The sequence below is a fragment of the Delphinapterus leucas genome, chromosome 6 (genome assembly GCF_059928025.1).
Source record: "Delphinapterus leucas isolate spDelLeu-1000000601 "Yukka" chromosome 6, BTC_Dleu_Yukka2, whole genome shotgun sequence".
In the NCBI taxonomy this organism is placed as follows: domain Eukaryota; kingdom Metazoa; phylum Chordata; class Mammalia; order Artiodactyla; family Monodontidae; genus Delphinapterus; species Delphinapterus leucas.
In genome coordinates, this window is record NC_143134.1 from 116,182,489 (window position 1) to 116,202,625 (window position 20,137).

Here is a 20,137-nt window from a genome sequence, read left to right on the forward strand (position 1 = left end):
AGAGGCCACAACAGTGAGAGGCCCACGTACCGCAAAAAAATAAATAAATAAATAAATAAAATAAAATCAAACATAGAAAATTAAAAAAAAAATAATAATGGCTGCTGGATTTGGCAACCTGGAGCTGGTGACTCAGTGAGAATGGGGGAAGGGAACCTAGGATCAGCTCAGAGGGGTTTGATGAGCAGGTGGGAAGAGAAGGCATAGGGCCTGGCTCATAGTAGGTGCTCAGTGAATGTTGATGGATGAGTGAATAAATTAATTATCAAATGAATGGAATTCACCAGGGAAGGGCAGAAAAAAGAGGGAAGAGCATCAACCCAAGGGTTAATGAAATAATACAGGTAAAGCCCTTAGCTTGGGGCCTGGCCTGGAGCACATAGACCTCTGCTGCTGTAGGCCCTGGCTGGAGGGCAGGAAGAGGCAGGTGGGGGATGATCAGAGGGGCGTGATGCTCCACCTTCCACCTGCCCTGCACCATTGATTGTCTCTCCCTGAGGTCACCAAGAGAGGTCTGGTCCCCGGAGAAGCCCCAGTATCCCCAAATGGAAAAGCAACTCCTGAGGCAGAGTCTGGGCCTTGCCCCTAAACCCCCAGGGGTCAGAGCCCCAAAGGTGAGAGACTAGTTATCAGGTGCCAAGCCACGTATAACTCACTCTGTAGGAGTGTGTATGTGTGTGAGCATGTATGTCTCCATCCTGGCAGCTCCCAAACAGTGTCTCCAGCCCAGGGCCTCTCTCTGAACACCAGACTCGTACATGCAACTGCCCTCTGGACACATCCACATGGCTGTTAGAATTCAGCTCAGATGTAACATGTCCTGAACTGCACTCCTGACTCTCCCCTCCCCCACCTCACCTCGGTCTCCATTTCATTTAGTGGCAACTCCATCCTTCCAGTTGTTCAGGCCCCCAAATCTTGGACTCATCTGTGCCTCTATCCTTTCTCTCACATCCTCTCGTGTCCCTGTCTACCTTCAGAATGCATCCCAGGTAGGGTGACTTCTCAGCACCTTCCCTGGTCTAAGCTGACATTATCTTTTGCCTGGATTATTGAGATAAACTCCCAAAGCATCTCTGGGCCCCCACACAGCTGCCTGAGGAACCTGATTAAAATGCAAATCAGATCACACCCCGCCTCTGCTCAAAACCCTCCCTCCAAAACCCCACGTGACCTGCCCCCCCCTTCTACCTGCACCTCCTAGCCCCTTCCCCTGTTGCTCACCTGCCCCAGCCACATGGGTCTCCTTGTCTTTCCTCCAACACCCCAGATACACTCAGGCCTCAGGACCTTTGCACTTGCTATTCGCTCTGCTGGGAACCCCTTTTCCCCAGATATCTCCCTACAGCCTCTGCCTGTTCTTTCTAAATCTCCTGGACACACACACACACACACACACACACACCCTGCCCCGCCCCGTCGCTCTTCTTTGCCTCTTTATTATTCATCATTTTTACCACTTGTTACACTCTGTTTGCTAGAGATCTATCTATCTGTTGCCTGTCCCTCACCCTTTAGATTGGAAGCTGGGGGGGGGCGGGGTTGGGAGAGACTGTCCATTTGACTCATTGCTCTATCCCCAGCCTCCAGACAGTGCCTGGTACGTAGTAGGTGCCAAATAAATGTGTGTGGAATCACCGAATGTGTGCCTGCCTGGCCAGGCTGGCCCCTGGATGGTACCCCGGGCTCCCAGCTGGGCCTGTCCCTCCCTGCCCCTGACCCGTGACCTCGAGCCCCGGCTGCGGGCTCCCCGACAGCGCCCCGGGCCGGGATCAAAGGGCCTTGGAGCCAGCGGCCCCGCACAGCTGGGTCTGTGCGCCCGCAGGAAGCGCCGGGGCAGCCCTCACGGCAGGCCCGGCCCCGGCGCGGCTAGGTTGCGGAGAGGCCCGCGCGCCGGCGGCCGCCGGTCCCAGCGACCGGCCACGCCAAGCATTCCAGCCGCGTGATTGACGCGCGCGCACCGGGGCCCCCGCCTGCGGCTCCCGCCGCCGCCCGCCTGGCCCGCCGCCGCCGCCGCATCAAAGCAGATGTTTGCAGCTGGTTTGAGTTGGATCCCCATCAACAGGCCCCTTTTTGTCTCAAAATAAAAACCAGCTACGCGCGGAATGATAAGGACGCGGCAGGCACGTGGGGGAGATGTCAACGAGTCGGGGAGGGAGGCGGCCAGGCAGCTCCCTCTGCCTGCTCTCACCGCATCAGCTCCTGCAAGTGACAGGCAGCCTCCAGCAGCAGCAGCTGGACCCCCAAGAGTGTCTGGAGTCCTGTCCCCTCGGCTCCTGTGAACTCCAGCTCATCTCTCAACCAGCATCATCATAGATGCCACAGTCCCAGGAGCCATACTAATACGAGCCACCTCCTGGGCACTTACTATATGGGGGCCTGTCCTAGTGCTCTGCGGCCACTCCATCCTGGGATCCCACGCCAGCCTGTGGAGGTGTGGCACAGAGAGGGCAAACATGGGACCATGATCACATGTTAGGTGGGGATTGTGGTCTGAGTTTTCAGACTGGAAAACAGGTTCAGAGAGTAGAGGTGGCTGGCCCCAAGGTCAGGCAGCTGGTAAGTGGCAGAGCGGGGATTGAGACTCTTCAGACCATTCTTTCTGCCTCCAGGACCAAGTTCTTTTAACTCTGTGTCATGTCACCTTTCCCAGGAAGTCCCCAGCTCTCCTCCAGATTGGCTATCATGCTTTTCTAATGCCCACCGCAGCCTGCTGAGTGTACCCCGTCAAAGCACATGTCACGTTATGCCAGCTCCCATGGGACGAGATATGAGCTGACTGTTCCCCAAACATCTTGCACGAGCCTGGCACAGAGTCAGACTCCTTGGGTGTTTGCTGGGTGAATCTGTGAAGGTGTGGACAGTGGGGACAGAGGGCCTTCAGTTCCAGGTGCCAAGCCTCATGGTCCCCATGGAGGGAGTGCTTCCAGGAACTGTGGGACTTGGGCCTGGAGAGGCCCTAAGGGAAACCAGGTCCAGAATCTCCCTGGTCCCCAGTGTGGCCCTGGGGGAGGGTCTCACAGAAGCTCATACCTCAGGGAGAACTCAGACCCAACGATGTGATGGGGGCTTCAGACTTGAAATTGGAGGTGCAGAAGAGAAGGTTCCAGAGCCTGCACTGGGCACCACGTGACACTTAGACTGGGGAGCGAGAGGGACCACACACCTGCCGAGATGCCCTCTGGACTAGGCCTTCTCACATCACCAGGTGAGGGAAGGATTAACACCCCCATTTTACAGAAGAGGAAACTGAGGCTCAAAGAAGGGATGTGAATGACCCAAGGCCACATAGCTGGTGTTGGAGATGTGGAAAGTCACACCTCTGAGGACGAGGATGGGGGTGGGGGGCTGTTAAAAGGGCCCTTGAATGAGCAGGAGAAGGAAGAGACACAGGACAGAGGGTCTAGTTGGCCCACCTTGAGTCAGGTGTCCAGGCCTGGCCCAATCACTTAAAGGTCAGGGAAGTCATTTTATACCAACTTGGCACTCCCAGGGCTTTCCCTGTGAGCTATGGATGCCAGTGCAGTGCGGATGTTGGGGGTGTTACTGCAGGACTCCCAGCCCAACAGGAGTGATGTATAGAACTTCGTTGACGAAAAATTGGGACACTGGATTCCGGGTTGTTTAGCTGTGGAGCGGGCACGGGAGGGCAAGTTCACTTATCTTGTTAGCTGGTAGTATTCTAAGACCCCCCCAGAAGCAGAGGAGCCAATATTCTATTGTCCTACCTGGCTGCCCATTTCATTTCTCCCAAGGTTATTCATTCACTCAACAAACAGTCACTAACCACCAACTCAACACCAGAGCCAAGGGTAGGGGATTGAATTAGACCCAGTTCCTTATTTCTAAGTCAGTGGGGGCTTCGGACACACAAGTATCTGGATCTGTGGGTATCAGGGAAGGCTTCACAGAGGAGGTGACAATTGAATTGGGTCTTGAAGGATGAAGAGGAGTTCAACAAGAAGTAAAGGGAAGGGGTTGAGAAGATAGGTCGTAGAGTCAGTTGGAATTTTAGGTGCTAAGGAGGCAGGAAGGGACTTGCTGTGTTCAGGGAACAATGAGAAGCGTGGCAGCTGTAGCAGAGCATCTGAGGCCAGGTGTGACAGGGGTAGAGTGGGGCTTTGAATGCCATGATTAGATCTTTGGGCTTATCCTAAAACTGTTGGGAGCTCTTGGACTGAGAACCCAGCAAGAGGCTACATAAACTGTAAAGTGCAGTGATGGGGGTCTGGGAATGGCAGTACAGTGAGGAGGAGGAGGCCGAGGAGCTTCTACTCAGCAAGGATAGTGAACTGGTGCTGGACAGTCTTGGAGAGATGATGACAGTGATCATGATCACCACGTGTTGAGCCTGGGGGGATGCGCCCAGGCCATCATCCCCACTGGACAGATGGGGTCACTGAGGCTCAGAGAGGAGAAGGGACTTGTGTAAGCTTCCAGTGCAAGGAAGTGACAGAGCCAGGATCCCAAGCCTAATGAGTGTTGTGTGGACTCCAAGATCTGGGGATGAAAACCCGTGAGGAGAGGCTGGAGGGGCCCCGGGACATTAGGAAACCAGTTTTATCAGAGGTAAGAGAATCAGCTGTACTGCATGTATCACTGCAGGTGTCAATGGTTTAAGAGAAATTAATTAATCATTTTGTAATCGACATTCAAATGCTCCCAAAAAAATTGGCTTTCTGAGTTTTGTTTATTAGCTTTATGAGTTTAATAAATTGAGCATTAAATAAATAAGCCAATAAAAACTCAAAGGAGATGGAGACATGTTGTTGTAGCCTGGGACTCTTTACGGGAAGGACATCCCGAAAAAGGGAATTTCTTAAGCTGCAATCACAGATGATCCTGGGGGAGGGGGAGATGTTCGGTTTGGTTTAAGAAACTGGGTGCTGGGCTTATGCCAAGTAATAAGAACTCGGGGTGTTCAGAGCCGTGAGGGCAGACAGACGTGGGCATGATACTCAGAGCAAAGGGCCAGGGTAATTGATGAACAAAGAAACATTTGGATGCACAGAGCAGGGAGGGAGTATATGGTGATGCTGCCATGTGACCTTGAACCTGCCCTCTACATCTTCCTGTGCTCATCTGTGAAATGGAGACGGAAACATCTTCCTTTTAGGGTTCTGTGAGGACTTAATGGGGTGATGCAGTTAGATGTTAACTGAGCTCAATGATATTAATGAGACAGACAGAGAATTGAGCCAGGAGTGCTCTGTCCAGCCCAGGCCAGACAGAAGCTAGAAGGATGGATCCAGAACCCAGGGTGGTCATGAGAAAGGGGAATGGTTGGGACCTGCATCAGGAAGGCTGCTCCCAGGGACCCCTGGGAGACCCCAGCGAGGATAATCAATGAAAGCATGTTGGACTCACGTGGAACAAGAGAAAGGCAGAAGCCAGCTCTTGTGGGATGCCTTCTTCACGCCAGCACAGGGCCGAGGGCTTCACATGCATTCAGCTCTCCCAACAACCCCATAGGTAGGTACCATCATTCTCATTTTACAGATGAAGAAATTGAGGCTCACTATCTTGAACAAAGTCACACAGGGAAAAGTTATGAAGCCAGAAGGGAACCCCAGGCTGCCTGCTTTAGCCTCCTGCCCCCCCCCACAGCTCCCCTCCCAGGTGGTCCTGTCTCCCCAGGGCAGGTGGGTGAGGCTCCCACAGACCAGCTTCCCACAGACCAGCTTGGGGGTGGGGACTGACTTGCCCTGCCTCACGGGCTGAACAGGGCTATATTGGACGGTTCAGCATTCATTCCGCAAACATTCACTGCTCACCTTAGTGTGTACAGGGACTTAGGCTCAGCACTGAAGACACAGAGGTGACCACGGGGAAGGTGCACCTGGAAATACGTAAAGTGCAGTCGTCAGGAGAAGTATCTGAGACTGGAGAGGAGAAGGGGGCTTCCTGGAGGAAGGGATGCCCAAGCTAAATCCTTCATAAACAGATATTTGCCAGGCAGAGGCTGGGAGAAGGGGAATGGCGTTCTAGCTTGTAGTCACACCCTGAGGAGAAAAGGGTCGGCGGTTTACGTGAAAAATGGGGAGGGGCTTGTGTGGATTGCCAGCAAGCCTGTGTGTCTGTGTTACGGTCACGAAGCTGCCATCTAGATCTGGAGCTTCTGGATTGGGGGAGGAGCCAGGGCAGGGGAATTGGCACCGAGAGGGCAGGGCAGCTAGAGGGAAAGCCACAGGGAGCTCCCCCCACCCCCGGCCAGAGCTTCAGAGCTGCCCCACAGCACCCCATCGTCCCCTGACCCCGGGGCCTGCCCCATCCTGGCCTCCCAGCCCAAGTGTGGGAAGCAGCAACACACCCATCTGGAATCCCCAGGCCAGCTGGGGAGTGGGGACTGTTGTCCCTATCTTACAGATGAGGAAAATGAGGTTCAGACTTGCCCAGGGTCACAGAGCCGGTCAGGATGGAGAGCAGGACCAGGGCTCCAAATCCAGTGCCCTTGATGCTTTCCAGGCCTTTCACATCAGGCTCTGGAGCATCTCTGGGGCAGGAGGGGAAGAAAGGCGGGGTGGCCCGGAGCTTTTCAGCCTGAGCAACTCTACATCTCTGGTCAGTATTTGCAGCTTCTGGGCAGCATTCATGGAGAGGCCTGCCCCAGCCCCCAGTCACTCCCTCTGTGCTCACAGCTTTATCCTGACAACTCACTGCATTTTCACACTGAGAAACAGGCAGTGTTGCTGAGCCCATTATACAGATAAGTGAGCTTAGAGAGAGGAAGTTACTTGCTCAGTCACAAACGAGCAAGTGGTGGAAACAGGCATTGAACCCGAGTCCATCTGATTCCAGTGCCACCCGCCTGTAGCTGGGGCTGCTTCTCAATGGCTGGTTCCACCGATCCTTCATGGTGGGAGGGATCGAAGGAGGGAGTGGGGGGCTCGCAGAGAGGAGGGCACCCCGCTGGCACCCCAGCCCCTCCCACGCATGCAGTTGGTAGCTCTCACCCTGGCACGGTAGACAAAGGCAGCCCCATAATTGGGAGCGAGTATTTCATGCATCCCCCCCCCCCGATGTTTTATTGGGTGGAGAGATGCTTGGAGACCAAACGAATGGCACATTCTGTTTATAAAGTGTGCAGTTTGTTTTATTTCCCGAGTTTTTGCAATCTAGATAACAGATGATGCCCCGAGTGGCTGGCGCTGCCTCTGTAATGGCGGCACCGAGGCTTTGGAGAAGTATTAATAATAGATTGTGTTGATGAGTTTGGAGAAAGTAGCAATCGACCCCCTGCTGCCAAGGCATTAGCGGGGCTGTTCTGAACGAAGCCTGCATGGTGGCAGCGCCTGCAAATGCGGGTCACACACCCCTACCCCCCCCCCCCCGCTGCCCCCTCCCACTGACTAAGAGGGCCTCCTCTCTGGGAACCGCCCAAGGTGTGCCAACCCAGCCTGGGGCCCTGGCCCTGACATGGTGACACAGAGATGCAGCCATTGCCTGTCCACCCATGGGCCACAGAGGCCAGGCTGCAGCCCTTAGTGGGGCCGCCAGGTCAGGAGGCAGAGTGTGGGGAGAGGGACAAGGAGGCAGTGAGAGGGGCAAGGCAGAAGTGTTCTCCATGTCAGAGCAGCAGGTTCTGCAAACCTGGCTCCTTCCCTAGCCCCTTGGCAGAGTTGGAGGGCCAGCCAGATTCCTAAGGGCCTCTGCTTAGGGTACATGGACAGTTGAGTGGGTTGCACCCTGAACAAAGGTCTCCAGCCAAAGGGCCAAATTGGAGCTGCATCCATCTCATATACCGTTGTGAAGGCATGCACTGTGTGGGCCAGTGGGGTCCTGTCTGCCTGAGCCTCTGCACGCCCCCAAGCCTTCACTCATGGCCTTTTCAAACACTGAGGCCTCCTTGAGGATCAGATGGACCTCTGTAGAACTGGGAGCTGACAGGGCCATGTGCCATCACTCTGTGGTACTCATTCATTGAATTAAATGCTCAGTATCATTGAATCCTGACCACAGCCCTTTGAGGGAGGTCCTGTTGACATCCCCATTTTATAGTAGAGGGAACTGAGGCCTGAGATAAGCATAGAGGATGCCACCTCCCCCAGACTGGGGCATCAAAGAAGGCTTCCCAGAGGAGGTGGCATTGGAGTTGGGCATTGCAGGATGAGTAGGAGTCTGCTGGGTAGACTAGAAGTGGGTGGCAGGGGTTGCTGGGGTGTCCCCAGTTTGAGTGCCCTGGCCAGTGCCAGGGCAGCAGGCAGAGCTCGGAATGGCCCTGCCCACTGCGTCCCACCAGCTCGCCGTGGGCGGTGCTGATGGCAGCCTCGGGAAGGGAGGCAGGCCGAAAGCCTCGCATTTATGGCCATTTCTGTTCCAGAACCGATTAGTAGAGAATTGCAGCTGTAATCTGTGCCTGTGATGGCGGGCCATAAAGAGGGATGGGATGTGCACAGTGCTCCCCAGGTGGCGCCCGCAGACGTGGCCCGGGGACGTGGGGAATGAAAAATGGTTTTAATTCCCTCCCAGCAGCAATAATTTGATTCTTCATAAATTTTTCCATCAAAGTGTTGTTCCCACAGAGCAGGGCACGTGACAGGGATCGGGGGCCGGGAGGAGCGGTCAGTAGGTGCAGGCAGAGGCGGGGCCCTGCTGCTCAGACTCTTTCTGCACACTCGCCAGAGTCACGAAGACCCCTGCCCCCACCCCCAGCTTTGTCTCCGGAGATGGAAGATGGATCCTCCCTGTCACGGAGGGACTGGATCAGGCCCGGGAACAGAGCCGGCTCCATCATTTACTACCCACGTGACCCTGAGCACGTGACTCTGCCTCCCAGCACCTCAGTTTCCTTATCTCTAAAATGGGATTAATATTTCCTGCCTCATAGGGTTGTTGCAAGGATGAAACACATTTCTGCACGCAGAGCGCTTAGAAGAGCGGCTGGTACACCATACGTGCTCCGTGAATATCTGTTCACGGTGTAGATTCCTAAGCTAAGATGAGGGATAAGCAGGTGGTAGCCAAGGCAAGGCCCAGAACATGTTGAAGAGCCAAGGTGATGGTGCTCTGGAGAGACTGCAGGCTGTTCCATGGGGCCGAAGCCTCGGGGAGCAGAGGGGTCAGAGAAGAGGCAGGACTGTGAAGGGCCTGAGTGCCAGACTCAGGAACTTGAAGGTTCTCCAGAGGGCACTAGGGAGCCATGGAAGAGTCTGGAGCAGGGAAGCAGCACGATCAGATGTGTGTTTTAGACAGATCCCTCTGGCTGTCATCCTGGAGGGTGAGTTGAAGGGTTGGAGAGGCCAGGAACCCAGGGAGGGCACTGGGGCAGCCCTCAGGCAGGAGAGGAGGGACCCAGGCTGGGTGATGGGCTGGGCAAGGCTGGGGATTGCTTGGATGTGGGGGAGAGAGGCAGGGGCAGAGAGGAGGAGAGCCGGTGCTAGAGTAAGGGTAGATGGGACCTGTGGGCTGCCTGGCCTTCCCCTCAGGGCAGGGGCCCACCTGGCTCCCAGGGAAGGCGGAGCCTGAACCTGCACCCTGCCCTCTAGTGGCCACTGTGTCTCTGAGCGGGAATGACCCTAAGCTGATGCTCCCAGGAGAAGGCACCTCCGGGCAGGTTGCCCAGTGCCCACCGTGAGGCCGCCAGGGCCCTGTGAGCCAAGGGGGTAGGGCTCCCACTGTCTGGCTCTGTGCCCAGGGAGGGCCTCTCCCACTTGGGCTGGAGGGTCAGCGTGGCGGGAGGAAGAGGTGCTTTGTGGGCAGTGCCTCTGGGAGGGACCACTGAGCCCAGCCAATGCGCCCACTCTGCACCTGCAGGCTCTTCGCAGCCAAGTGCAGCGGCTGCATGGAGAAGATCGCCCCCACTGAGTTTGTGATGCGGGCGCTGGAGTGCGTGTACCACCTGGGCTGCTTCTGCTGCTGCGTGTGTGAGCGGCAGCTACGCAAGGGCGACGAGTTTGTGCTCAAGGAGGGCCAGCTACTGTGCAAAGGTGACTACGAGAAGGAGAAGGACCTGCTCAGCTCCGTGAGCCCCGACGAGTCCGACTCCGGTGAGCTGCGCCTGGAGCTGGGGCAGGTGGTGGGGAGAGCCGCCCCTGCAGAAGCCCGCTCGTGACCCCAAGACCTGCACTATATACAGACACTGCACCCACATCCGATACGCACGCGCACTGATGGGTTCAGTACACACGTGCACATGTGGGGTGCACACAGACACGTGTGCACAGCCTCACAGGCGCACGAATGTACCTGGACACTATCACACAGGTGTAGGTGCATGTGATCACAGATGCACACACACAAGCACATAAAATGCATGTGTGGATACCCATGTCCAGGAGTGTAAATACACAGACACATGTCCATGTGTAGACATGTGCTTACATGCCCAAGCATGCAGAAGCCCACACCCATGTAAACATGTGCACGCACGCCCCAGCACACTCACGCAGTCAACACCTATGCGTGTGGCTGCACACGTTCATCCACGTGCTTACATGTACTGTAGCTTGCACACACATGCTGCCACACCCCCTGCTCTCTGGCCCACCACCCTCCCCCTGCTCTTATCCTTGCTGTGGCCCCCCCACCCCGACAGCACAGCATCCCAGGGTCTCTCCCAGCACCGGGCCTGCAGGCTGCAGGTGTCTGATCTGATGCAGCCTTTCTGCATCGCCCCCCAGAGCCTTCAGCAGTGGGGAGCAGCAGCCCCAAGCTATTCCCTTTTTTCCCCGCTGCATGGGGAGACTGGGGCCCTCGGTGGTGGAGGGAGAGACTCCATTTCCCAGGGTGAAGCCTCCCCTCTACCCTGCTCCAGCCCCCAAAAGACTTTACCAGTTTGGAGCCCTCCTGGCAGGAAGGGCAGGGCCAGCTGGGAACAAGTCTTAAGGAGGGAAAAGTCAGGGAGCAGGCTGGCACCTTGTCATTCCTGGGGGTGGCAAAGATGGACTGGAGCAGGGGGCGTGGGGAGGAGGCGCCCTGATCTGCCGGGCCTTGTGGGGAACCTGGAGCCCATGGTCACAGGACCTGCCCACACGAAGGAGTGCTGTCCCTGCCAGAGCTTTTGGAGGAGGTGTGAGCTCCCACCACCTGTACCTCTGTCCATCCCTGGGCAGGGCACCACGGCGGCCAGGCTGCCTGGGCTCCTGTGGGAGAGCAGAGCCCAGCCAGGTGCCATTGGCACGTTCACACCAGGCCTAGGGAGGGGTTCTCGGAGGGAGGTCCCCTCCACAGGGGCTCATGCTCAGAGGAAGATGGTCTAGGAGAAGGGAGACCAGTTCAGACTCGGGGTCAGCAGGAGGCATGGGGGGTGGGAAGGATGCTCTGCTATCTGTCTGGGGCTGGCATCTCTGAGACCCACAACTCGGGCATGGAAGTGGGTGTGGGTGTGCCTCCGGGTGAATACACACGCTTCTGCATGCAGGTGTGTGTGTCTGTTCCGATGTGTACGTGTCTGTATGTCCCTGCCTGTGAGCATGCACCTCTATGTGTGTGTGTGTACGTGTGCACATGTCATGGTCACAAGTACTCCTGTGTGAGAACGTCTGGAGTGTGTGTCTTTGCCCATCAATTCTTAGTCCCTGGAAGCTCCAAGGAAGCAGGCTCCTGGTAGCCTCCTCTCTGGGCCGTGAAGCCCAGCTAGTGCTGGGCTAGTGCCGTGGGAACTGGTTTTCCCAAAGGCTGACATGCTGGGCTGGGGTTTCCCGGGCACCGGAGGCCAGCAGGACAAGGTGGGTCCCAGGCAAGATGGGTCAGGGGAAGCCCAGGGCCAGAATGAACACAGATGCCAGCATCTCTCCTCAGGTGGGCCATGGGCCTGATGAGGACAGCAGATGGGCCACAAGTGAGCATCCTATGCTCCCTTCAGTGTGTCCAGCCACATGTGTACACCTGCATGCTTCTGCAGTGCCCATACCTGTCCCCACGTGGGCCTGTATCTCTACCATTCTGAACGTGTACGCATCTGAGTGTGCAATGCACGTGTGCTTGTGTGTCTCTGCTTGCTCACCAGGGTGCCTTCCTGTGTGTGTCTGCCTGTGTGTTGTCAGCAGAGCAGGTCTGGGGGCCTCGGTTCAGGTCTCCCTGGGGGTCCAAGATAAGAAAGTGAGGAGTGTGTGCTGAGGAAGGGGACACACAGGGCCTGGATGGGAGATGAGAGACTAGATAGGCAGGGCCTATGGGTCAGGGGAAGAGGGTGGTCTTTACCCCGAGGGCTCTGGGGAGTCGTGGCAGGTGTTAGCAGGAGGTGATGGGATCCCATCAGGTAGCAAGTTGCCTGAGGATACAAGGCTGACAGGCTGGGGTGTGTCCCCCACAGTGAAGAGCGAGGACGAAGATGGGGACATGAAGCCGGCCAAGGGACAGGGCAGCCAGAGTAAGGGCAGTGGGGACGACGGGAAGGACCCGCGGAGGCCCAAACGACCCCGGACCATCCTCACGACGCAGCAGCGAAGAGCCTTCAAGGCCTCCTTTGAGGTCTCCTCCAAGCCCTGCCGGAAGGTGAGGGGCGCCTGGGGTGGGGTGGAGGCTGACAGCCCCGAATGCGCTGCCTTTCCAGACACCACCCCTTCTGCTCCTGCTGGGGGTTGGGCGTCCCTCCCCCTCCCCGCCCATCCCCCCAAACCTGCTGCCTCCCAGCTGCTGCCCCACCCCCCCCCCAGGCCTGACCCGTCTCCTTCTCTATGGGCAGGTCCGAGAGACGCTGGCGGCAGAGACGGGCCTCAGTGTGCGTGTGGTCCAGGTCTGGTTTCAGAACCAAAGAGCAAAGGTGAGTACAGGCACCTGCCACCCCACTGGACAGGGGTGGGATGGGGAGGGGGTGCAGGCAGAAGACCAGGGGCCTGATGAGGGTGGCATGGGAATGAAGGGGGGCTGGAGGCGGAGACTGGCACACACTGTGTCTCCTGCAGATGAAGAAGCTGGCACGGCGGCACCAGCAGCAACAGGAGCAGCAGAACTCCCAGCGGCTGGGCCAAGGTGAGCAGGGCGGCCCGGGGTGGGGCTCAGTCTCTGTAACTAGACTCCCAAGAAACCTCCCGCCAAGGTGATCAGAGCTCAGGGAGCTGCTGCCTTGGAACCTGCTGAGATCAGTAAAGGAGACAGACAGTGGGGGCCGTGGGACACAGGAGGAGAGATGGCAGGGTGGGCGGCCCAGAGGGGTGGCAGAATTTCCATATTCAAAACAGCGACGCGGTGTGCCAGGCACTGTTCTCACCGTTCCACACGCTCCGTCTCACTTAATTCTCACAGATCCCTGAGAGGAAGGGCATCGTTACATCCCATCTCACAGATGAGGAGACTGAGGCTCAGGGAGACTAAGGGACTTGTCGGGATCACTCAGCTAGTAAGGGGCACAGCCAGGCTTCAGTCCGGAGTGTAGGGCTTCTGAGCCTGTGCTCTTAACATGACCACACACCCTACCGCCCACAGTAGAGTTCAGCATTAGTCTCCAGAGAAAGTCTCCAGAGAAAGTCTGAAGGTGTTGAGGAGTCCAGCGTGGACTGGGCTTTGCCCAGATGCTGTTTCCACAACTTGGGCTGGGGCTGGCCTCCCCGGCCCCATGGGGACATGGAGCCTTCTAGGTCTTGAAGGGAGGGCACTGGGAGCTCCCTGAGCCTGCCAAACTGGGGAAGGGGCCTCAGCTGCCTGCTCCCAGGTGAGCCGGTGTCTCTGAGGCAGATGCCAAGGGATTGATGGGCAGCCCCTCTACTCAGAACTCTGGGGCCAGACCAGTGTCCCAGGCTGGACCTTGGGCTTCAAGGCCATGGCCTCAGAGCCCAGCTCTTCCTGTCTTCTCTCTCTGCCCCCCTCTCCCGAGATGGCCCAGCCTTCTGGGGCTGCAGCCACGGCTTCAGGTCTCCCAGCCTGCTCCCAAGCTGTGTCTCACTCTCCGGTGTTCCCAGCTGCCCCCTGGATGCAGCCTCCCCAGGAATGTTCCACGGTCCCCTCGAGCTCATCACAGCCCATACTGCACTTCATTACCACTGCCCCTGCTGCCACATGCACAAAACACCCCCTACAGCTCCCCTACCCCGTCTCAGCAAATGGCACTACCACCCACCCAGTACCCACACCAGGAACCCAGGAGTCACCTCCCCCGTCCTGTCCTACACGTACTGCATCTGCTCAGTCACCAAATCAGGCAGTGGTTTCTTGTCCCATGTCCCTCATGCCCCTCTTAGTCTTTCCCACATCTGCATTAATACAGACCCCAACCCCTCCCAATGGTCTCCTCCTCTGGCCTCCACCCTCCCAGCCTTTCTCCACAGTCGCTCCACAGCTAAGACCCTCCACTGGCTTCCTACAGCCTCAGGGGAGCCCCCACTCAGCTCGGGTCCCCAAGGAACCATCTCTCTCCCCAGGCACAACCTTCTCTTGTCCTCACACTCCATCCCCATGGACTGGGCTCCTTGCTCCCACAGGGCAGTTTCTCTCTTCTCTGCCTTTGCTGCCCTTCAGCCTGGCATGCCTGCCCCCTGCTCGGCTGGTTGAACCTCTGCTGGTTGTTTAAGTCGCATGGAGGTGGTGGGCCCCTTCCTCCAGGAAGCCTTCCTTCCCTGAGCCTTGTTGGCCGGGGTGCGGGCTCCACCTTGATGCTCCCAGATGCAGGGCACTCACTGCACCCATATGTTGTCGAATCAGTACTGGCTGCTCACTGGAAGCCTCTGTCTTCCCCAGGCTGGGAGCTCCTGGAGAGCAGGGCTGTAGGAGGAAGGGAGGAGGTGGGGAGGGAGGGCTGTTTCTGGAAGAGACGCTGGACTGTGTGTCTGGGGAAGGTTGGTGGGCTGGGGGGTCAGATATGTAGGCTCAGTGACCCTAGAAGGCCACAGGCAACCTCAGCAGGGGCAGGGCTGGGAAGGAGGAGGTCAGAGAGACCGCAGTGGGCAGCCTGGACTCGGGGGTCGTGAGGGAGGTCATGGGACTCCTGGGGTACATCTGTGAGGTCTCCAGGACAGGGCAGGCAGGGCCAGTCAGTGAGGGCGTGCTCTGTCCCCAGAGGTCCTGTCGAGTCGCATGGAGGGCATGATGGCCTCCTACACGCCGCTGGCCCCGCCGCAGCAGCAGATCGTGGCCATGGAGCAGAGCCCCTACGGCAGCAGCGACCCCTTCCAGCAGGGCCTCACGCCGCCCCAAATGCCAGGTGACCACATGAACCCCTATGGTAAGCTGCCCGACCCCCTGCTGCCCCAGCACGGCCCCTGCCCCCTGCCTGACCTGGCAGGCCTGGGGCCGAAAAAGCCACCTCCCGCCCCAGGGCGCCCCCCGCCACCGGCAGCCCCTTCCGACACAGCCCACCTGCCTCCTCCTGACCAGAAAGGGGCACCCTGGAGACCTCACCCACAGCCCCCAACCCCTCTGGTCGGGCACCGTTGGCAGGTCATCCCGTCCGTCCCTCACCTCCAGCCACACTGCCTGTAGGGCCAACAGGGCCCCCAGGAGCCCCAGCCTGTACCCCGGTGCTGACACCGCCTCTGCCCCCCAGGGAACGACTCCATCTTCCACGACATCGACAGTGATACCTCCTTAACCAGCCTCAGCGACTGCTTCCTCGGCTCCTCGGATGTGGGCTCCCTGCAGGCCCGCGTGGGGAATCCCATCGACAGGCTCTACTCCATGCAGAGTTCCTACTTCGCCTCCTGAGAGCCAGCCGGGCCACACGGACGCTTGGGCAAGGGCCCTGGGGTGGGACTGCAGGCCGCAGAGGCTGCCCCGCCACCCGCAGAGACTCTACAGACAGCCATACGGTGCCCTCCCCTCGGCCAACTGGGCCTGGCTAAAGTGCCCACTGGGCACAGCCAGACAGGCAGACGGGCACAGCCTGGGCAGGGGCTGTGTCCTGCCCACAGAAACTGTCACCCCCAGGGACCCAGAGCTCTCGGACAGCCACTCATCTCCCAGCCCCACCTCGGCCTCCATCGCCTCCTTCCCCCTCCCCATCTCTTTTATGGGAAGCTTAAATTCTCTCTATTTTTTTAAATGTCCTCTCTCTGTCCAGGCCACCTCCATGGCATGGGCCTAGATCGAGGCAGGGCCCCCATGCATGCCCCCAGACGATGGTGGGTGTGAGACGCGTGTGTACCTGTGCCCTGCACTGTGCCCACCTCCCCCGCCTCTGAGGGCAGGCCCGCCAACCTAGGATCACCCCTTCCAGCTGGAGCCTGGAGCAGGAGTAGGGAAGAGCCTGGCAGGTGGGCCAAGCCCACCACAGCTCTGCCCTGAGGGGCAATCCTGGCGGGACCAGGGACGGGTAGGTTGAGCCCAGGCTGACTCAAAGGGATGGAGACATACATGCAAACGCACACACTTAAAGGCACACCCATGCGGAAATGCACACAGATACATAGACGTGCTGAAAGAGACAGGCCTCTGCGGGTCAGCCCTGCCCTGCCCCGTCAGGAAGCGGGAAGCGGCCAGACAGGGGCAGGGAGCCCCTCTGATAGCAATAGGAGGGGAGGGAGGAAGTGAGGAGGATAAGGTGAGCTTGAAGCACGTGGACACAGATGTGTCTTAGCTTCTGTCCAGACGGGGGCTGCCTGGGCAGAGACAGAGGCCGCAGAACCAGGTAGAATCAGACCAAATGGCAGAACCTCCAGGCGGAAAAGCATCTCAAAAGTCACCCACTTGGCACTCCATAGGATGTTTGGTTCCTGCCCAAGCCACTTCTGCCTCTCCTCGCAACCTCCAGTGACTTCATCGGGCCCCAAGTCAGCTGCCTTTTCTGCTGATTTCACCTCTGCTCTATTCAGCCCTGAGTCCTCGCTTCTCAAAGCCAGGCTTTTCCAGCTTCTCCAGCTCTTCCTTTTAAACTGTACTGCCCAGCCTGGCTCCAGCTTTCCCTCTGAAGGTATGGAACAGATATAACCCAGTCTTCCCACTGTCATCAGCCAGCCAAAGTGAGCAGGTCAATCACCTCCCCCACTTTAGGCACCCTGCCTCTGTTAATGTGGCCTGAGACCCAGTGAATGGTTTAGGGCACATAACCTTGGAAACTCACCCTGCCCTTTTGTATGTAACCAGAGCCCCTGACCCTGACACATGTGTGACAGCTAAGCCACAACCCTCTTCTCTGTGTGTGTGGAGGGGGCACTTATCAGTCCCTGGAGAGCCAGTGAAGGACCTTGACTTTTCTCTTGTACGTTTCCTCTTATTTGATTCATTCCAGCCTGTGGAGTTTTTCTGCACCCCAACTCTGTGACCACTGGTTTGTTCTCCCTCCTCAGCACATCTGCCGATATAAGGAGTCGGCCCTGTGTGTCTCACCTAAGGCATGTGGACCATTTTGTCAAACGCCCTGCTAGGAGCCAGATATACTGTATCAACCTCTGCCCCCAATCTACCCAACTACTAACCCTGTCAAGAGAGGAAGTGAGGCCAGGCTGATGGGCCCTGTTCTCAGTGACCCCTTGCTGGCCCCTGGAGGCCACTGTGTCCTCAGCCAGTGCTCATGGCTCTGCTTTCCATTCTAACACTGAGCCCTAGGCTGCAGAAGTTTGCCTGGTCCAGCCTTTGAGCTGATGGGATGACAGGTGTCTCTCCACCCATCTGGAGAAGGGCCCCTCTGTCTGGCCCTTCCTGGGATCCTCAAAGTTCACCAACATCCTCTGTGGTTTTGCTTCTCTGTCCTCTGGGGAGACCTCAGTCCCTCCAGAGCATCCTAGGCCAACCTCCCCGCCCCTCCTGGGCTTCTGTACACACGTCTTGCCACACTCTTCACCATGGCAGAGTTGGCAGAGCTGAAATGCAGCTCAGAGTCAGCCCTCAGGCCCCAGCAGCCAGCCTGGCCCTTCTGGGCTCTTCTTGTTCTACACAGAACTTGCACACGGTCTTAGTTGATGTCCTGAGTCCTTCTGCAGTCTCAGCCCACCTAGGTTCTGTGCCATCTCTTGGTCCTGGGTCACCACTTGTCCCTTAGGCAGCCACTCTGGTTTCTTGAGAGATGGTCCCCTTTCTCCTCTTATGCCCACACAGTCAAATCATGCCAGGGGCACTGGGGCAGGTCCAGGGGTAGATGTTCTCCCCCACCAGTAGGCCTGGCCCTTCTCTCCCAGACTCTTTAAGTTGGAAGGAACCTCAGGAATGGGTCAACTAGTCCACCCCTTATTCTGCAGCTGGAAAATGTGGGCCAGGAGAGGGGCAGGGACAAGGCCTCTATCAACTAGTCAGGGACAGAGCTGGAGCAGAGAATAGGGACACCATGCCAGCTTCTCATCCTCTGTGTCTAGTGAACGACCTCCAGGTCGGAGCATGACTTGTCTTGGTAAAATTGCCATCCTGGGACCTCATAAACCCCAACTCCAGCCTGGGCTCTGCCTCTACCATTACACTGCTCCCTGCCAGGAGCTGGTATAGGACACCCATGCTAATGACCCACAGATTGTCAAAGCAAGAGGGACCTCAGCCCCTCGTGCCAAAGATGCCCCATCAGCTAGTTTAGGTAGCACCTTCGCTGTACTGCAGCTCGCTGCCCCCGGGCCCTGACGCCCAATCTGCCCAGCCCTGGACTAGATGTGGGGATACAGATGCACAAGATGTAGGCCCCCCCGCCTTGAGGGGCTCTCTCCTAGGAGGAGAGGCATACACATTCCACCCCAAGCCTGTCTGGACATTGTTGGGGACCCATTTCTCAGATGAGGAACCTGAGGCTCAGAGAAGGTCACCCAGCAGAAGCACACAGAACCAAGCAGGCTTGCTGGGGTCTGGGGCTAGCTGAGATGGCCAGGCTCTTCCCACTTCGCATAGGAAGTGCAGCCTTGACCTCAGGTGGAGGGCGTGCGTAGCCAGGACCACTCCCGCCCCTGCAGTGATATGGGATCACCATCACATGGTGCCTGGGTGGGAAGCCCAAGGGAAGGGGGAGGTAGCAGTCTGGTCTCTGGAGGAAGAGGGAGAAAGTAAGAGGTGGGGAGGGGGAGTGCTGGAGAAAAGGCGAGTCCTGTTTCCTTTTGGGGAAGTTGAGGCTCAGAGAGAGGAAGGAATATGCCCCAGGTAACACAGCGAGTGTTACCACCTACCCCGTGGAGCCTTCCAGGGAGGCCACACAGAGGGACGCTGTGGTTCTAAGAGTCAGACCGCGGGCTCAGCAGAGCCCATAGAGAAGGGGCCAGTGCCAGTGGGCTGGGCATCTTGGGAGGCTTCCTGGAGAGGATGAGGTAGGGCCGTAGCAGTGAGGCTTGGGGGAAGGAGAAGTGGCTGACCCCTGCCTGGGCCCAGCCTGAGCTCTGGGCACCACCTGGGGTGAGAATCTCATCTCCCATGTGGGAGAACCTGCAGCTCTGGGCTCACTCTGCCCCACGGGGAAGGGGGTCCACGCTCACAGGCACGCACACAGACACACTCACACCCAGACACACGTGAAGGCTCACGGACCCACACTTGAAGACATGCCGCCTGGGGGCCAGGGGAGCAGGAGGGACCCTCCAACGTTTGGCCCTTGGACGGTGCCATTTCCAATGGGCGTCTCTGCTGTGCCCCCGCCCCCTCCAGGGTCCCGGGGGAGCTCAGCCCAGCCAGGTGTGGGGACCGGGCCACCAGCCACTGCTGTTCTCCTTGTACAGACTCTCACTGTCCACCCGCCATCCCCAGACACATTTTATTTAATAACTTGTCATTGTTAAATTATTTATTAGCGTTTACATCACCACCCCACCCTGCCCTCCACTCTCACCTTCTGCCTCTTCCCACAAAAGCAGAAAATGGAAACAAAAAAAAGATGAGACATCAGTATATTTGTAAATAAACCAAACTGTACACGCCTGTGGTGCCTCTCCTTGGGGGGAGGCTGTGCGGGGCCTGAGCCAGTCCTGCATGAGATGTCAGCAGATTTCTCAATGGGCACCAGGGACAGCAGGTCAGGAAGGGAGAGCCTGGGGTCCCTGGTCTAGCCGAACACATTCCCTTGTCCCATCCCATAACTGTCATCTCCCCAACCTTGTCCTATCCCAACCCCGACCCATCTCCATCCTTGAAACAAATGCATCCCTCCCATCCCATTCCATCCCTTTCCCCAACACAATCATTCATTCACCCAACCAATATGAAGGGCCCCTTAAGTGCCAGCCACTAGGCTTAGAACTGGGGCTTGGTCCCTGCCTCAGGGAGGTAGACAGTGTGATGTGAACTCAGTTGAGGTACAGTGCAGCCTTGTTATAGGAGTACCCAACCTCATCTGGAGGGGCGGAGCATCATGGAAGGCTTCCTGGAA

The 20,137-nt window shown here is 57.6% G+C and overlaps 1 protein-coding gene across 2 annotated transcripts in view; it reads left to right on the top strand.

Moving 5' to 3' along the window:
- LMX1B (LIM homeobox transcription factor 1 beta) overlaps positions 1-19,689 on the top strand; it is an 83,960-nt gene extending 64,271 nt beyond the window's left edge. Inside the window, exons 3-8 of one of the 2 annotated variants that reach the window (XM_089913756.1) lie at positions 9,754-9,986; positions 12,254-12,435; positions 12,626-12,703; positions 12,846-12,912; positions 14,933-15,097; positions 15,419-19,689. In XM_089913756.1, coding sequence (XP_089769882.1) covers positions 9,754-9,986; positions 12,254-12,435; positions 12,626-12,703; positions 12,846-12,912; positions 14,933-15,097; positions 15,419-15,576 — 883 coding nt within the window. In that variant the 3' untranslated portion in view covers positions 15,577-19,689. The remainder of the gene's footprint in view (positions 1-9,753; positions 9,987-12,253; positions 12,436-12,625; positions 12,704-12,845; positions 12,913-14,932; positions 15,098-15,418) is intronic. The other variant, XM_089913757.1, reaches the window with a different exon arrangement.
- Positions 19,690-20,137: the final 448 nt, after the last annotated feature.